We start from the raw sequence: 18,784 nt of genomic DNA, 5'->3' as shown, positions 1-18,784 counted from the left end.
CTCGAAAAGGGGGCGTGTCGGTAGGATGATTGCAATAGGTCCGCCCCTTTGTAAACCATTCGGCGTGTGCGATTGGACGGCGGCGGTGTTGTCGACGTCCTTCAAAATGGAGGTGCGGGTGCACCCCATACGGCATAGTACAAAGGGAGAGCACAAACCGGTTTTAAAATACACGCGCACACACACACACGCGCACGCACGGAACGAGATCGGCGGGGTTGGGATGCGTTTCGAAGCGCGAGCGTGCCACACACTGCTCTCGTCGGGGGTTTGTTTCGGTTTGAACAACGTGCGATGCGGACGGTTTCGCGTCGAGTGCTCCTGTCTTGCCCAGCGCTCTGCGTGCGTGTGTGATTAGCGTTAGCGCAGAGACAACGGCGCGCTTCTGTAGGTACCACCGTCGAGTTAGAGCAGCCATCATCCTCTGTGTTGTTAGTGTTGGGTTTTTGCACATCCTCAACCACATTCGTGTGTGTAGTGTGTGAATCCGTTTCAACAAAAAAAAAATCCCCGTAGTAAGAGAAGCGCGAAGTGCTTGAATGTTTGGCGGTGTCTGTTGCCAATGGTTTGACGTTTAGTGTTGCTCCTAATGATGAAGCGACCGATGGTCGATCAGCAGTGAGTGTGCGGGCGATTGTAAGTGTGTGATTAGTGGGTGTTCTCGATAAAACAAAACGCCAAACGAACCACAAAAAAGGAGTGCGCCGAAAGGTGAAAGGTGAAGCTAAAAGTCTAACCAAAAAGAGTTCTGTGTGCTCGTGTGTATGTGTTTCTGTGGTCTCTTAGTGGCACAAATTCCAACAGGAGGAAACAAGTGGATGTGATTTTAACAAAATACCCGCCACAGTGCGTTAGTGTGCTGGAATCACTCGAAAAGGATTATCAGTAGGCCGTGCGATTGAAAGAAGTACGCGGCAGCTTCGCGTGAGGTAGCGGCAGGTCCTGCTGAGCGAACATCTCCATCTTCCACTGTTCATCGTTTCCTCACGATAAGTAAGTGCGTATGTGCGAGGGAAAGAGAGAGAGAGAGAGAGAGAGAGAGAGATAGAGACGGAGCGAGACGTTTGACATTTTCATTCCGTGCGTGGTGACATTTTCAAAACAAACCATCAGGATGTTTCGCACACGTCGATCAAACCCCAGCACCGCCCTTTAGCTACCTCTTCCCCATCAGCCTCCCACACACTCCCCCACCCCTCTCAAGATCGATTATTCGCAATGTGCCCTTTGACTTGAGCGTGACTGATGGGAGGGAGAAGAAGGTGATGGTGCTCCCCATTCCCTCACACCAGGACATTCCTTTTGTTGCGCGGGATTGTCTAGATTCTTTAGTGCCGAACGAGGAGAGGCCGCCACCACTAGTTGTGGGATGCCTTTTTCAAGTACCCGCTCCACCCATCATCAGCCGGGGTTGGTGTGCGATGTGTGCAATTGGGCGAATTTAAAACCGCGCGTGAATTTTAAGGATGACACGCTGATCCCGATCCCGCACCCCATTGATGAAGGGGGAGGGAGATGAGGGGGAGTAAGAAAGAGATAGTGGAAGTGGGAGTTAGTTATTTCAAACGCTCGATGTTATTCGATGCTCGGCGCAAGTATGTGCCAGATTATTTCGGCCGCACATTTCGGTTGATGCGGGATGATTTAGTTGAACTCGCTTCATGATGCAGCAGTGCATTGACGTACGTGCACGCTCGGGGCACGCACAGCGACAGATTAACATTACTATGGTCGGGATTGCGTGGGTTAGTAGAGGTTAGCAGTGGGGCAATTTTTGAAAGAGTTTGAATAGTTCGTATAAAGAGAAAAGACCCTTTCAAGAGGTTTAATAGTGCAGTGTTTGGCTTGCATCATACATCCAACGAAGAGTTAAAAAACCATCGAGAAAAATGTTAAGGATGCCTAGCAACATGTATTTGCAGGGTTTCTCTATCTACCATAGGCACTACCATTGGCAAATACAGTGAACCCTCTCTTATTTGACACCTCTCCAATTTGAAAAACCTCTCTTATTTGAACATTTTGCACAGTCCCTTGATTTCCAGTACATTTTTGTTCCTTTAATTTGGAAAACCTCTGAAATCTGTATCCCTCTTATTTGTGTATGGTGTTGCCATGGTTATTGAAAGATGTGTGCTCAAATTGGCGATTCTGTTCGCAGTTTCCTATAGAAACAGTTAAGGCTGCATACTAAATGTTCTGTCTCTTTCTTGTTTGGATGGACCTTTCATTCACTTTTCACCTCTGTAATTTGAAAACCCCTCTTATTCGACAGTCCCATCGCCTCTCAAATAAGAGAGGGTTCACTGTATTTCAAACCCGTACAACACATTTCAACACTACCAATGGTAACTCGAATGCCCTGCCATTGGTTGTTTGAACTAGTACATGCGACACACATTTGAATGGAGTTGAAATGGAAGTTAACGAGTGGAAGATTAAACTTATGATGTTGAGCATGGCTAAAGAAACCAGTAAAGATGCCTGATTTATACAGGTTTTTTTACAGTAAAGTATCAGTAAATTGTACAGGATGTCCCCGAAATGCGCCTGTAAAGCGGACAGAGAAGAAACCGCGTACCTCATTTTTTTGCATGAGTCGAACTTCGCAGTTTTCAGTCTGGTTTATGAGTAGGAAGAAGGTTTATTAAGATGAAGGTTTATACACTTCATCAATTATTTGATATAATTCAGACTGAATATCTCAGTTTCGTACCTATTTGAATGATGTTTATAATTTGACCAACAGGGTATCTACTTTGCATTTGACAATTGATATGTATAATTAGTACAATTTGCTCAAATAACTGTCAAATTTAGAAAACTGAGCATCTTTTTCTCGATTTCGCGATTTCGCGTACTAGAGATACCGCGTCCCTCGGGGACAGTTGCATCATGATGAATGTCTCTTCAAAGCAAATTCTTTTTTTGTTTTATATTTTCATTACGACCGATTTTCATTAGTTGGAACAAGTTGATACAGAGATATATACTGTAACGATAAAAGAAGGCCATATCTCAACATATGATTGTTACATTACACGCCTCAAGCTTCAGCTTGTGTGTCTTGTGTTCACTTCCCTAATCATTGTCGTAGGGCTCTCCCCATTGTTCTGTACAGCAAAAAGATTGCAGATCACATTTTACGCTGAGTTTGCAGCATAACATGTATCTTCCCCAATGGAGCATCCTCCGTTCATTATATCATGCTGCATTAAGTTTAGACTTCAAACTAGGTAGAATAAGGAAGTTAGTCAGTATTCCGAAGATCCGATGTGAACAATTAGATAAATTCAAATTGAATATCTTCAAGAATGTTAGTTTGTTCTGTAGATGTTCTTAGAATCCTCTACTAGACTTCACCAAAAGGCCTTCTGTAACGTCCCACTACTCCAAATTGCATCCAAAAAGTGCATCGATCGATACGCCTCGTGAACTTCAAGGGTTTTTTTGTTGTTGTTGTTTGACAAAACCAACTCACTAGGCGATTCCACCAGGCCGTCAGGTTTTTAAATTCCAAAATAGCTCGTTTGCTGCGTGCCAGGTTCGCTTGCCAGGCCCGCACTAACGAGCATCCCAAGGGTATCCCCCGAAGTGGTATCCATTACAACTAAACCGTGGGCCGTGGCCGGGGATGGTATGTGCGAAATATAACGCGTTCAGTGTAGCGTTACCGTGGGCCACACAAAACTGTGCATAGATCGGCTGCTCTTGAGGCGGTTGGGTATGGGTCTAACGACACACAGAAGCGAGCATGCACCCAGCAACAAACAAACAGCAAACCTCGCATTAAACGCAGTGGCGGTTTGGATGAATTATTGCGTCTTAGCTGGGCTCGATGATGATACGTGCATGCCAGAACAGGGTGAAGGTTGATAGATACGCCTTAAGGGTTGAAAGTAAAAACCCCGCTTACAGCACGCGCCAAGGATGACGTTGCACAGCAAAGCCCGCCGTCACGAATGTAACAGAAACTGTTCACTGCACTGATGTTTTAAGCGGTGCAAGACTTCACAGGACGATTTGATGGGGCCGATATGGTTGCAGTTTTAGTGTGGCTGTGGTTGCAAAGAATGCACCAGTATCACTGCACGTGAGGATTGTGCAAACAGTGCTTTCCTGTCATGTTTACCTTCCTCGCAGCAATGCAATCCTCCTGCCTCGAAGCAATGTTCATCAAAACGTATGAACAAGTTATGCTATCGACTGACAGTAAAACACTTTCCAGTAAGCTCTCCTCAACAAATATTCACACAAAATGGCTTTCCTGGCGGTTTGAACACAACTTACACACTTCCTTGCTATGTTCCACTGCGCAGCAACTGCGTGCAAAATTATGGAAGAGCACAATAGATCGATCCATTGCAAAGCTGCCTACTTAGATACGCACCATTTGCGCTCCATTCCACGGCAAGTTGGGCACACATGGTAATGGGAGCTTTGGAAACCGTCACACAGGTGCATCACGCTCTCTAGGGAAAAGTGCACATCAAATCGGTCTTGCAGATATATTCCCATCTTTCAACTAGCCCCATCACTTTCCAGATACGGCTTCCTCCCCCCGGTATGGTGATAGGATAACCTCCCCCCTGTATCGTCTTACCTTCACGGCAGCTCATTTCATTGACAGTGCACTTTTAAATGGTGTGAAAATAAAAATCATGATTTGCATGATCGCTTTCACTGCTGGGAGTGAAAATGGACGAGGAAAAACAGCAACAGCAGTCCCCGAAACCGAACTGACCAAACCGGGAAATGTCTTTGTTTGCAATTTTCTTCCAGTTTTATAGCTCCCATTCATTTGCGACGCTTAGGAGGAGGGGGGAATGGGTGAATGCTTTTTGCATACTAATTAGTGTGCCGATTTTTTTGACATCGCTTCGGTTAGTGAGTGCTTTTTTGTTGTTGCTGCGGCTGCTTGCGAAATTGGAAGGTATTGAAAGGAAAGACAAAAATCTTGGCGAGGATTTAGGTTTACAAAGAGCAATAGTAATACAGCAAGAAAGGAAGCTGTAATTATCGTGGCACAACATTGGAGCATTGTACAATCTCAAAACCACCAAATTACATTTCAAGAACGTATTGTTGTGGTTGCTTTTGTGCTATTTTGATTTCTTGGTGTTGTAGGAAGTGAAATTAAATAGCGTTAGTCATTTTAACCTTCCTGTTTGTTCTATTTCATAGTTGGATTGTCGTTGTTGGATAACTTGCAGAAAACTGAAAGATTCTCTATCTTTAGGCTTTTAGGCTTTAAAGACATTTTGACGGTTAATCGTGAACCCAAAACGTCAAAAACGTACTGAAGGCGTAGAGAGGCATTTCCGTCTATTTGTTCCCTTACATTCAGTAAACTTTTGCGTAATAGCCTTCGTCTTAGAAGGAAATTACTTATAACAAACTGTAAAGTTTTTTAGGTTCAGAATTAGGTTCTGTAAACTTTAAGGTTCAGAATTAAAGCAGATGTTATAAACTCGTTTTTAGTCAGAGGTTACTAGGAGAAACAGTATATGCGACTTAATGCATCGTGTATTTCAGAGGTTTCCCGAATCAAACGGGAGGGAGATATTTAAAGGGATTTCAAGAATTAAATAAAAAGCAGATGAGCTAGAGTTTGCTTTATCAAAAAGCGATAGAAACGCCCATTACACATTGAGTTCACCTTCAGAAGCAACCAATTAACCCCAAAATGTTGACTTCAATTACATTTGATGTACTCTGCTAGCTTCCTCTGCGGGAAGCTTTTAAGCCCTCGTATGTGAATACTGTCACGTACAGCATACGGTCGAAATTCCTCATCCTTATTGCTGTTTCGTATTACATTCAGAGGGCCACCACAAACAACACATTAAAAGTAGCATCAATCAAAAATCACTTGTGTTTGCAGAAGCTTAACACCATCCCCCGGTCAGGGATTCGTCAGCGGGTGACACATAATTTATGCCTAGACAAAAACTGTCTAGGCAAACTGCAAATCATTTTCTCGTACCACCGCGAGGAGAGCCAATAAATAAATAAAAATAGCAATTTACATGTTTGTCTGAAACCACGGCTGCGTAAAGTGAGGTCTTGTTGTTATTGTTTAATTGTAAAACGACATATTTTAGCTTCACTGTAGCAGTAAAAAAAAGCAGTAAAAACAGTTTCCCGACGGTAAAACGGAAAAAAATGCCAACCACCACAGGTGCTGTATGCTTGCGCAGAGAGAAGCGCACCGTGCACACACCCTTATGGAATACAGCGCAGGCAAGCGCGAATCTCTCGTGCGCTTGGCTGCATAAATTTGCAACCATTTTGTCACCACGTCGTGCGTTGTCCCGTGTGTAGACACGTCGGTTTTTGCAATCGGTTTGGTGTTTTATTTTTTGTTGCGTCTGCTACGGTCCGGTAGCTACTTCTAAGCGATTCAACCTCCGGTGGACGCTGTTAATCGTTTTTGTTTGCTTCCGTCTAATCGATCGATTGATCGATATTGGTGGTTGTTGCCTAGCCGTTAGTGTCAATGGAGCATCGAGACGCACAACAGCAGCTACAACAACAACAAAAAAGCCCACCTTTCTAATCAATGCGGAGGGACAGCAATGACTTTTTGTTGCAAACCCATCGTTCACTACTTCTTTTTTTGACCTCTTTTTAATTCACTTTCAGCGCACCAACGGCGAGACGGCGAACGGTGACTTACTTTCGAGGATACACTCGAGAGCTTGGCGGACGGAACTGAAAGCGAACGGACGGAGCTGGTGGCTGGTGGTGTTCAATACGCGACACGACCGTTTTGTCCATCATCACGTGAACAAAGTGCGTGCGTACGAGTGTTGTAATTGATATGTATGTGTGTGTGTTAAGGTGCTTTACCCATCATCAGTGACTTCAGCTGTCACACACCAAGGTGCAATAATTTAATGCAATAGCATACCATAACAAGTCAAGTGTCTTTCAAAACTTAACTAAAGTGTTCAAGTGAAATAATGAAAATGTTGAAAAAGTGGCACAGTTGTTGAATTAAAAGGAAAAAGTAGGGAAAAACAACAGCAAAAAACAAAACGCATTAAACACAGTGCGACAGTGCAACTATGATATGACGTCACATTATCATCGCCTGCTCTGTATCCAGTTGTGAGCAGTGAGTGTACCTGCTGGGAAGGTTGCTGCTGTTTGTGCGCTCAGGAGGTGAAGGGCGACTAATCTGTTCATATCGAGCACGGCACAGGCTGTCGGCCGCTTCTGTGTGACAACCGTGCGCTAATTAGTGTATGGAATATTGTGCAATCCGTCCACTATATTCCCTGTGTACGCTGTGCACGATTTAGAGAGAGAGAGAGAATGTTGCAATCGAAGCGAAGCCGTCGGCCTTAGCCGCGAACACTCCACAAGCTCCACACTGTGTCCCTTAGTGTCACTGTGTACGTGTGTGTATGTGTGGTAGTGTAGTGTATGCGTGTGTGTGGGGTGTGTGAAATTATATTGTGCCACCGCTAAACTTCTACACCCTCTCTTTCTCTCTCACTCGCGGTAAACTTCTCGGAAAAGCTATCGTGTATCCTGCCACGACAGTTAGTGGAGCTGTGTGAAGTGCGTGTGCGTGTTTGTGTGTGTGTGCTTTAGGGTGTCCGCGTGTGTGTGTGTGTGTGTGTGTGACGCTAGTAGTCCACGGTCTGGTGTCCGTGTGCTTTAGGCCAGTGCCGGTTCGACCATCTGGTGTCCGGAGCGCGGTGTTTCGGTGCGGACTGGGCGAGTACGAGCGCAATGGCAGTATCCTGCCCGGAAGTTATGTACGGTGCATACTATCCTTATTTGTACGGCCGTGCCGGACCGAGTCGACCATTTTATCAGTATGAAAGGGTAAGTTTTTGTGGGCGCGCTGGCAAGGGGAAGTTTTATGACGACGCCCGAGAAGTTGATGGCAAAAAGGGTAATTAAATGAGGAGTGAATATTATTCATGATGTGCTACTGATAAGCCTAGCATGTACTAAAACTCATAATGCTGCACAACATAGAAGAGAAAAGGAACACTAATTTGATTAAATTTCATTTGTGTGTGTGTGTGTGTTGAAGAAATATAAGGTCAAAAATCAGCATAAAAATAACGAATGTCATAACTTTTTAACGAATGTCGACATTGGTCGACATAAAACTGTGGCATGGCTGGCAACACTGTCCGACGCGCGCAGTTAGTAACAATAATCATTTACAACCACTGCAGCAGTTCTCGCAACTAATGAAGCAATAAAGCAGGTTCTAGCGTACAAACTAGTACGCTAGCGACTTGATAAAGCAATAGTGACTATCAATAATGATTTATTGTTATTGTTAGTGCCGGGCACCAAGTGCGAGATTAGAAGGCTAATTAATCACTTTGCGCCATTTAAAGGTAGTCACTAATTTCACCACACTCTCCGCAGTAGTGCTAGTGTGTGTGTGTGTGTGTGTGTGTCGGGCTTTGGCACGGCTCGAGACCACAGGCAACACAGCCGGGCCTTTTCGCTTGCGGCTGTTAAAAGTTGTTTCTTAAAATTTCCTTTTTACTCGTGCCGGTGCTAGGTTCGTTTTATTTGCTTTTGTAATGGTTATTTTCCTCCCCATGTACCCGTTGTAAACCTCGCGTTGCATGGCCTGCTAGAGTGCAGTGGGAGCAGGTTTTATTAGCTACGGTGAACCAGTTCGTCCGGCAGAGCCACTCTCGGGGCCGTCGGTGGGTAAGGTACGGTTGGAGTGGATGGATGTTATTCCAGTAGCGATATGGAGATGTTTAACGATGCTGCCCCGTACCGCGGGGGAAGGGAGATAATAAAAAAAGAAATGCTACCAGAGCGATTAGTCACGACAATGTTGCTAACCCGTTTGGGCACCACACTCCCAGGAGCATTTCGCTCACCTCTTGATCTTCGGTTCGGTTGATTTCGCCAAAGGCTGAAGTCCGTTGATGCCTTAACCCATAAGCAAAAGGATGAGCGAGGTTGGTTTTTGCATTTAAATAGTTTCTATAAAGTTGGCGTACAGAAACAGAACAGAACTCGCTCGCTGTGTCTATGTAAGGAAGTTGAAGGTTTTCCGTGAAGGTTATTGCAGTAAGTTCTCGAGCCGTTTCATCAATCACACGCGCTCTTTAGTATCTACTGCTCCACATGAGCATTTCCACCTTACCTTAGCGCGAAATTTATTTAAACCGGTGCTGCTAACGGGCGAGAAGATGCATAAATCTTCATGAAGTCCCTTCCCGGGTGGAAATTTATGGCCAAAACCTTGACGGCTTTACACACCGTCGTCGTTCGCACAATCCACTCCACTGTCGTCAGCCGGCGATGACACCGGGCGGTACCGTACACACACCTTGCGTAGGGCCGCGCGCGACGTGTGACAAACGATGACATAAAAATGAATTACCATTTGTTTGGTGTTCATGTGTGGTCGTGTGGTGCTGTTTTTTTTTCTAATTACAGTCTTTAATGTATTTTAAGCGAGAAACGTGAGTGTGTTTATTCCTATTGGAAAACGATTGGCAGCCCTTTACGCGTAACACTGCGCATGAATCCGCTTTGTTGCTTAGACCTTGGGTAAAGTCCGCCATTCCAGTGCCTATTTGTCTGCCACACAAATCGATCCACTTTGCCTTTCTGAATGGCAAACACGAAACATAAAACTCTCCTACCGTCCCTTCCAGCCAGTAACGGTGTGTGTAGGGTGGTACGGCAGGTGCATTTATCGCTGGTGCGTATGTTTTTTTCCCTACAGTTCCACGTACGACTCTTAGGCCACCCGATGCGTATAATAACAAACCTGCATTCGTTACGCACCTAAGCTGCCACGCTGGCTCACATACAAACACACACACACATACACACGAGCATAGCATGCCAACTGAGCCCCGCACACTGCAAAAGCTGTAACGCAGCCTACAGCTTGCAGCAGCAAGTAATGAGCAAACGGTGCGCAAGCTGGGTACATAAAGTATGCTCAGGGCGCGTGAGAGGGGACAGCCCAGGGTTTTCTCTGTACCGTTTCTCTGCGTGAAAACCGTCAGCATTCGATCGACTGCACTACGGGCATTTATCAGTAGCTTCAGCAATTCCACCAATGTTGTTTGTTGTTTGTTTTTTCGCTACCTCTCTCGCTAACGGGTACGTTGTTGTTGGAGTTTCAACCTCCCCTGCCAACATCATTAACCCACCCCGATCATAGCAACCGATGGATATCGATAGTGTGCGCTGCGCTGCCTGCTACTGTGCGACTCGGTAGCCGCGCCGCAACGCGCTGGAATGTCTTGCCGGGTATGCAGCATTTGGCTAATGAATGATTGGGCGTCTCCATAACAGTGGTGTGCGCGCGCGCGTTTGTTGCATTTTAATTTAAATTAATTTACAAACAACCCTTTTTCATTTCGAAAAAAAAACAAAAACAGTATTAAAAAACTGCAGACCATCCCAGTAGGTAGAGATTTATTAAATTGGTATGAAATGAAAAACAACGACCAATGAACAAAACCAAACCAATTTGTTGCACCTGAGCGGGGAGCAAAGCGGGGAGTGTCGAGTAGGTCGGTCTGTACGCGTTCGGGAAATAAAACCAGACAATTATGTATTTTAATTTATCAAATTAACTGCCTCATTTGATCGTTGAGAGCGCGCGGGTGGGGACAGCGTACAGCAGCACTGTTCCCTCAGGTTGATTGGGTTAAATTTTCACAATTTATCACAAAACGAGCGAGCGATACAGAGGACGAACCCGTTGATTAAATGGGGAATGAATGGGAGGTTATTTTTTGTTGGTTAATTGTGTTTATTAAGGCTGATGTACACCACTAGTGTAGTATTTTTCCGTTGCTACTGTTCCGTACCATGGTAACGACTGTCATGATTTACCTTGAACGGCTCCCCCGGTTCGTCTAGGAATTGATTAAATAAATCTACCTTGTCCGAATGTCTTGCCGTAATTCTAGTCCGGTTAGCCAAACACGATGCCCCCCCCCCGCCGTTTCTCGCGCGCACAAGTCGCGAGAGTTTTGATTGATGTGTTGGGGCCGTCGCTCGGTTCTCGACCACGGATCGTTGGCCGCCCCACGGCAGAAGAGCGCCGTTGTTGGTGAAGTTGCAAAACTTCACACGCCTTCACTTGAGCGATGCGAAAAACGAAACGGAGAAGAACGAGACGAAAGGGTGTCAGTTTGGGTCTACGCTTCTTTGCAGTAAGGAAGGTTCCGAGACGCTCAACACGAGACCCCGGGCCTGTAGACAGTGGGCTAAGCGGTGGTACTGGTGGGTATTAATATTTAATGAGAAAATTAATTATTAATTTCACTCAGAACGCCTCGGGGCCCAGGAAGGCACACCGCCATTTTGATGTAAGCGCACCACGGTTGCGTACCGTATCACCATGACGACCACAAACGACCGCGCGCGAGACCGTGCCCTGCGTGTGCCCTTGTGTTGCACAGGAAGGGGGCGCATCCGTTCACAGTATAATTGCACTTGAAGCTTCATGATACATCCGTCCCACCCCCGTGGGAGAGGTGGAAGGGAATTAATTATGCTCTAATTACGGGCGCACCGTAATTTCCACGAACCCGCACGTTGGAGTTAAGGGCAGACGCACGGAATCGGCCATCTTCCATTGCGCGGACGCGTCAATAGACTTTTCAATGTTCGGGAAGAGCTCTGTTCTTGGTAAAGCCGACATGTTGCCTATCAGCTTGTATCACAGCCAACCGCACACACATACACACATTAGGAGGCCATTGTTTGCTAATTTGTCCTAGTACGGGAAGTGGTTAAGCTTTTGCCGGTAACCTGTGGAGTGCGGCGAGAATCGCCAGATTGACATGCAAACGCGCGGTTCGTGAGGTTTGTTTCGGCTTCGCACACTTCCCACTGGTAGGCTGATTGTACATCGCTCACATCAATAGAAGCACAGGATCATTCTAGGCGCGGTGAATGCACCTGGATGAGTCACAAGTTGTGCTTGAGAGGCAGGAATGTTGATGAACGTTCGACAAGAAACCACCCTGGTGCGTAAGAAAGGTGCGGGAAAACGTGTGCACTTTCCGTTGGCCACACACGTGGAACAGATGGGGAAGCGAAGTGTTTGAGAGGATGGAGAAAAACAACCGAGAAGCACTGTATAATGTGTGTGCGTGTGATGGAATAAATAAATGTTACAATTATTCATTCATCGACAGGAAATTATGTGGGGATGAGGGAACTGAGAAGCCCAACAAAGCCTACAAAAACTTAAACATGGCACATGGGCGCGCTGAGAGGGAAGTTAACATGGACGAAGGTGATACTATTTCTTAGGTACTATTGTGACGGAGAGAGTTTTGCATTTTTATGTGAATTGTTTTTTTTTTCTTTTCTTCTTCTTCTGAGCTGGGAAAGTATTGTAATGAACACTGTTCGTCGAGAGAACTAGAATACCAAGTCTGGATCTTCTTTTTTTCGCGTAACGACCTATTTGGGTCTTAAAAAGCCTATGCGCAATTATTTTACACTATGCAACTAAATAATAATCAAAATCCTTATCACGAAGATATGATCCGAATAAGAATGTTATACTGTCGGCCTTGTAAAAGCCGGTGCATCTATGCGATGGACCACTGAGCAGGTCAACAAATAGAAAGTTTAGAACCCTTAATAAAGTGAAGATCCGTGCTTGCTACTAGTTGTCTAAGAACATGTCAGCACTTAATAAGTTTTTAATGTACTTTAAAGCAACAAATTTATACACAATTTCAAGGTCCTACACCCAAATGTAACTGTAAACAATAAACCAAACGTTCTTAAAATCGCTCACCAATACATTACTGACCGACACCTTGCAACTCTGCCGACATGCGCTGGAACAGCCGCTCCCTCAGCAGCTGCTGCATGTGCTGCCAGTGCTGCAGCTTCTTCAGCACCCGCGGGATCAGCTCCTTGCGCTTGAAAAAGTTCTCCTCCGGCCCGTCGCGCTGCTCCACCCGGCTCATCATGTCGTAGTCCGGCTCGTACCCGATCGCACGCAGAAAGTGGTCGAACTGCACCGAGCAGTAGTTCTGGTAGATCATATCGATCTCAAAATTGCGCCGCTCGTCGGGCGTCATCGTGGCTGTCTCCCCGAACGCCACCCGGAAGATTTGGTCCAACTTGGGCACGTGCTGCTTCACCTCCACAACCGGTTGCTCTTTGCAGCGCAGGCGTGACCGGGGTGGTTTCACCTTGTGATCCGGCTTCTTGTGGGGCGGTGCAAGCCCCCGCTTTAGCTGTACCGCCAGCTGACTGATCCGGTGTTCCTCTTCGGCGGCCCGGACCGCCAGGATGTTGCGCCGTCGCCGGCGGAACCGAACCTGCTGCTCGACGGAGTGTATCAGCGGAGCGGGCATTTGGTCGAAATCGGCCAAAACTTGCAGCACCATCTCGAAGATGAAGCCGAAGCAGGTGACACCGGATAGGCGAACGGTGGATGAGCCTTCATCCCGGTCTTTCGCGGGCAGTAGCTTACCGTACACAACCGCAACCAAGCTTTCGATCTCTCGGTTGCGCACATTGTGGATGGCGTCCTTGAGCGGCCCCTGGACCAGCTTATCGAACAGTTGCTTCAACTCCACCGTGCGCTTCTCGTAGAACCGGCGCCGCTCGTCCATGTCCTGTATGAAGCATCGGATCGCTTGTATTTGGTTGGCAAAATCGCGCTGTACCCGGTCCGATTCTGTTTCAGCGTTCGACTTCACCCAGTTCATCAGATCCAGCCGGGAGAGCAGTGTCATGGAGTTGGTGTTCAGTTCCGCCACGCCCTCGAGCAGTTCGGACGACGTCGAGAACGCTTCGTGGACTGGTTTGTGCTTCGCCAGGTACTCCGTCTCGAAGAAGCGCTTTACCGCCCAGATATCGTTGCCTTCGTCGATGTTGCGGATGTTAACCACATCACGCCGACCGATCGAAACGGGGTAGCTTTCGAGCTGCCCATCACCGTCCTGATGTATCCAGTCGTTGCGTTCGCGCCATTCTTTGGGCATGATTAGGTAGAGGAAGTTTTGCAGCTTCAACCGCTGCACCCAGATGCTTTCGAGTCGTACCACCTGGTTCCACAGGCTCGTCATACGGCTCTGCAGATGCTTTATGCGCGACTCCAGCTGGGAGGAAGTTTCAAAGTACGGCTTCACCGTGTCCAGCACACGCATCGTGGCACTGAACCGTTCCTGCCGAATGGTGCGTACTGCTTCCCGGAGCTCGCTGCATCGCTCTGCCAGCTGCTGGTAGAACTCATTCTCGATGCTCTGCTTGCGCGTCTGCCCCACGATGTACTCCTCGCGGTAGTACGTCTCAAACTGGCGGCGTCCCGATTCGCGCAGGTTGTGAATCGCGTCGATACGTGCAAAGTTTCGTATCCGCGGCCGGTACGTCAGCTCATTGCGGTAGTGTGCATCGAGCTGGGTGGCGAGGCGTGAGTGATACTTGCCCGATTTGCTCGTCCCCAGCATTTCCGCATCGAACGGAAGCTCCTCAACGTGCAGGCGCTGTCGCACATCCTGACAGCCCCGGGAGCGTGCAGTGTGGAAGCGACTCTTTCTGGCATTTCGTTGTGCGATCTGGTCCGGCGTTGGCACCACGTAAGGGTTGTTGTAATCATTCAGCTCACCCTGCAGCTCGTGCACTAGTTTTGAACTGCTACGTTTAATCGATTTCTTCACGATGGGGGCATCTCCTTCAGCCTTCGGAGAACGGTCACGAAAAAGCTCCAGGGGAAACTTTCGCCCATTCAGCACAATAAAGCTGCCACTTGTGTCGCTTACACATTCGAGCGCTGAGGCGTCCGATGGCGATTGCGAAAGGTTCGGTTCGGCTGCCTGCTGCCCCAACCAATCGTGCTGCAAATTTCGAAAGAATCCTTCTTGCAAAATATCCTGATACTTTGCACGCAAATTTTCCACCCTTTGCTGGAACGAGTCAACGCCGGACGCTAGCGAGGTGGTAGATCTTTCGGAGTTACCGGAACCTTCGGAGGAGGACATTTTGAAGTGCTTTCGGGTTAGGTGGAGCGTCACGACCCGCGTCAATCGTGCATTTCATGGACTACTTTTCTTGTTTCGAGCTGGAATCGATGGCGAGACGTACAGTGAGGTTAGATCGCATTTGGGTACGTTGCTATGGTACTAGGCGGCCGAAGCAACATGACAGCACAATGTTCTAGAGTTGGCGTGTGCCGATTACTACGTTTATTCACATGTTAGCTATGGAGTCTGCAAGAAGTGGTCACAAGATTTGTTCCAGAACTTAAGGTGTTGATTAAAAGGGAGCTACTACACTAATGGTACATTCACTTTGGAATACCGCCGACGTTAACTGAGCCGTCGAAAATTAAAGCCAACTGGTCGGTAAGTGAGAAAATAATTGATCACTCTTTTCGGACGTCGGAGTTGGAATATTCACGTCCTGTAAATCAGGACTTTGTTGCTTTGCCGCGCAAGGTTTGCAAAGGAATTTCAACATTAATTTAGCTCTGGCACTCTGGTCACCAAGATAGAGTTTACCTATCGAAACCCTTACTGAGACACCGTTTTGGGTTGTAGAATTCACGGAAGCCTTCACGAAGTTAGCTGTCAATCGTGCTGTATGTTTGAGTTTGATGAATTACAACCTTTTTAAGGCGCATGAGCTGTCGTTGGTTGCAATATTTTACGGGGGTACTACTGTTCATACCCGCCCCTGTCTGGACTGTTCTGCACATAAGGTAGTGGAATTTATGCAAAAAAAAAACTCTATCCTCAAGGAGATGCATGCACGTACTGCTGCTGCTGGAGAGTACATTAAAGCCGTGCGAATGAACCCAAACGAGCAGCACATATTTGCCGATAGTTTCATTTTCCATGCTTCCCCGCACGTTGGACACGTTGCTGCAGACGACAACGCGAGCTGCAACAACACACCACGCGGGCTGACCACTTTTGGTTGGTCCGGGGCTTAATTAATTAATCAAAATTCTTGCTGCCGGCTACGGGATCGCACTACGAAGTTCTTCGGTGTGGAACGGTGTTTTTTTTACCTTCGCTCTTACGCCTATTCGCGTAGATGGGTGTGTGGACTGTGAAATTTATATACACTTTTTTATTGCTCTAGTACCTTCCCGCGCCGATATGTCGTGAAGTGTTGTGATCTCCATTTATGTAAGGTCTATTGAGATGAACTGCTGCGATGATGCGCGTGTGGTTTTGCAGTGGTCCGAAGTGCTAGCCTATCACCTACCACCTACGGGTCCCCATGCGCTTAGAATTCCATTCGCCTGGGCAAAGTCTTCACGTTGCTGCGAGAGTTGCTGTGTGTTGGAAAGCTGTCGTTGCGTGGCGATTCAAAGTCACGTTCTTCGGTATCTCCTACCATCATGTCTAGAGGGCGCACTCGCATGGGTGAAGGTATGAATGGCAACAGCAAGGGCGACGCGCAGTAGGGAGGAGTTTGATCGTTTCATCAATTCAAGGATTGGCACCTGAGGTATATTTTTATGGTGTCGGTGACTCCCGCGTGTGGTGTGGACCAGGACCGACGCAACACCGAGGCAGCATAAGCGATCGCGAGCGTACAATACGCACCCAGCTCCTTATATGAATTGCAGATCGCCTCCCACCGGTACCGGTCGCTGTCGGTCGGGCGGTGGTGTCCGGGAAGGTGTTTCTGTGCCGTGTCGGGTGTATCGGGTACCCTTGCAATTGCGGCAGCCAATGGTGCCGGTGAGTGACAGTCACACGTCGGCCCCAATCGCACTCTGACAAGTGATCGTCGAAATGGAACCTATCGAAAGATCCATTATGCACACCAACGTACCTTCCTAGAGCCTTCTTAGGTGATTCAGTTTTCTTGGTTAATGTCTATAAATACATTTATGTAGAGAAAAGTACATTTTAGATTACTCGAAGAAGTATTTCAAAAGTTGCGTTTGCTTCTAACATCATTACAATATACCTAGACATTAATTAGCCCATCCTGTATCGACCTGTCGGCGCAATTTAAACATGAAACGATATTGATAATTTGTCTTACAAAGCTTCCGCCGTCGGGTGACTGATCTCATCTCGGTCGCTTCTAGTTGCCTTATGGCGCATGTTCTAGTTTGTAAGCATGTCCAAAGCATGTTGCACTACGGAAGTTATATTTAATAATACAGAGAAGTAGCCTATTCCCCTATGGTTGGTTAGTTCATTTCCAAGAACCATGCAGCATAACGAATTCAGTAGAATCGTATGGATGTGTGGATGGGACAAAGTACGGTTACAACTAGTTCCATGTGGTACGCCCAGGGGCAAGTCGGTGGAAAACAAGTCCGGAGGGAATTTTGTCGATATCGTTTGTGCGTGTTTGTTTTTGCGCTGATGTCTGCTGCTTACCATGCTGCCTGCAAGAAGGTCGTCTTGCGTCTGATCAGTCAATCAAAAGCGAGTTCGGGTGCATGACACACCACGACACCGATATGTCTTCGTAATAACCCTTTTTCCCTATACCTTACCCTAAAGAAACGTACGTGAAAGCAAGGTTGGCTAATAAACACTCGCTAAAAGCGCCACCTTCAAGTAGCGTGTGATGTGTTATCCTCGAAATTCGTCAAACCTCAATCAATCCATCAAACGGTACCGGGTATCGCGCATCGATCAAACTCTTTGCAGACGACACAGAGGCACAGTCTTGATGGAGGAGATTGTATCGTGCGCTGGTATCGCGGTGGCGGTTTCTTGCGGTTTTGCAGTCACCCCTTGGATGGCCCCGTTTTCGATGCAATAATCAATTCAGTTCAAGCCCTCTCGCGGAGACGCACCACAGCTGGTCCCACCAGGCTGGATGACCAGTTTTTCCTCTTCAACTGCTGGGTGGCTGCTGTTCTGTGGCTGCCCCCGGACGGGCAATTCTTGGTGCAGGCACAGTGGTGAGGCAGCGATTGTCATCGTTTAATCAAGATAATTGACTAATTGACTGGGTTATCGCAGGATGCGAATCTAATTGAAGAACGCGACACAACAAACCGCAGCTCTTCCAATGGCCGGCGGTGCACCTACACGCACGCGAGCGCGAGAATCGATGCGCGAATCTCCATCACCCAGGACGGGAGTACAAAAACGAAACCGTCGAACGTCGATCAGCTGCAAACCCGTGGATCGCGTACATGATTGCAAATGGGTGTGCAAGAGATACGGCACAATAAAATCGCCAACAGCACAAAAACTAGACACCCTGTGGATGATACCGATATGGCTAGGACTGGTGAAAGTCTCGCGTCTCGCGCGTCGTCGTTGCTGGTGGTGTGCGCATCTCGTGCAACGCTTCACTAAATTAACAATCCGTCCCGATTGGCCCGCCGGTTGGTGGCCTCGTAACGGGAGTGTTTTGTGCCCTCTTCGGGGTAAATGCGTATCGAATTAATTGCAATGATGTTGTTGATTTGATTAGTGCGCGGCCGATGGGGTCCCTCGAGGGCTATTTTTGATGTCACTGTCAGCACGATCGTCACATTCTACAAAGACGCCGGGCATGGTTTGGGTAGAGTTGTAAGCAGTTTCTTTCGCTCATCCACAACCGATCGTGATCGTGATAGAAATACAAATTGGAATTGGCAAGAAAAAAAGTGAGTTTCGTTCTAATTTTTGTGAAAGTCTTTACTTTCCTTTCCTACAGACTCTCAAACACGCATAATCAGTTAAACGGTTTACTGACATCTTTTTCCACCATTTCAAAACCTTCTCTTTGGCCTTCGGATGGTTCGGTACAAACCATGGATTGAAGTTATTTTTCATTTTTTATGGCTTTACGGGAGAGCCATGAAACCTATTGG

General features: G+C 47.1%; 2 protein-coding genes across 4 annotated transcripts in view; one reads left to right on the top strand and one right to left on the bottom strand.

The window, feature by feature from the left end:
• The window catches only part of LOC120958373 (protein vestigial), a 48,435-nt gene continuing 29,651 nt past the window's right edge, over window positions 1-18,784 (top strand). Inside the window, exons 1-2 of one of the 3 annotated variants that reach the window (XM_040381120.2) lie at window positions 1-387; window positions 7,528-7,839. In XM_040381120.2, the coding sequence (XP_040237054.2) occupies window positions 7,744-7,839 (96 nt within the window). In that variant the 5' untranslated portion in view covers window positions 1-387; window positions 7,528-7,743. Of the gene's footprint in view, window positions 388-764; window positions 994-6,645; window positions 7,840-18,784 lie in introns of those variants that run through there. The other 2 variants (XM_049610469.1, XM_040381119.2) reach the window with 2 other exon arrangements.
• Window positions 12,659-15,459, bottom strand: LOC120958372 (uncharacterized). The gene has a single exon (XM_040381118.2). It carries the CDS (start codon window positions 14,979-14,981, stop codon window positions 12,792-12,794), a length of 2,190 nt encoding a protein of 729 aa, XP_040237052.2. The 5' UTR covers window positions 14,982-15,459; the 3' UTR covers window positions 12,659-12,791.

Source organism: Anopheles coluzzii, chromosome 3, assembly GCF_943734685.1.
Source record: "Anopheles coluzzii chromosome 3, AcolN3, whole genome shotgun sequence".
In the NCBI taxonomy this organism is placed as follows: Eukaryota; Metazoa; Arthropoda; class Insecta; order Diptera; family Culicidae; genus Anopheles; species Anopheles coluzzii.
Note: the sequence above shows the minus strand (reverse complement) of the source record. Positions and strands in the feature narration are given on the sequence as shown.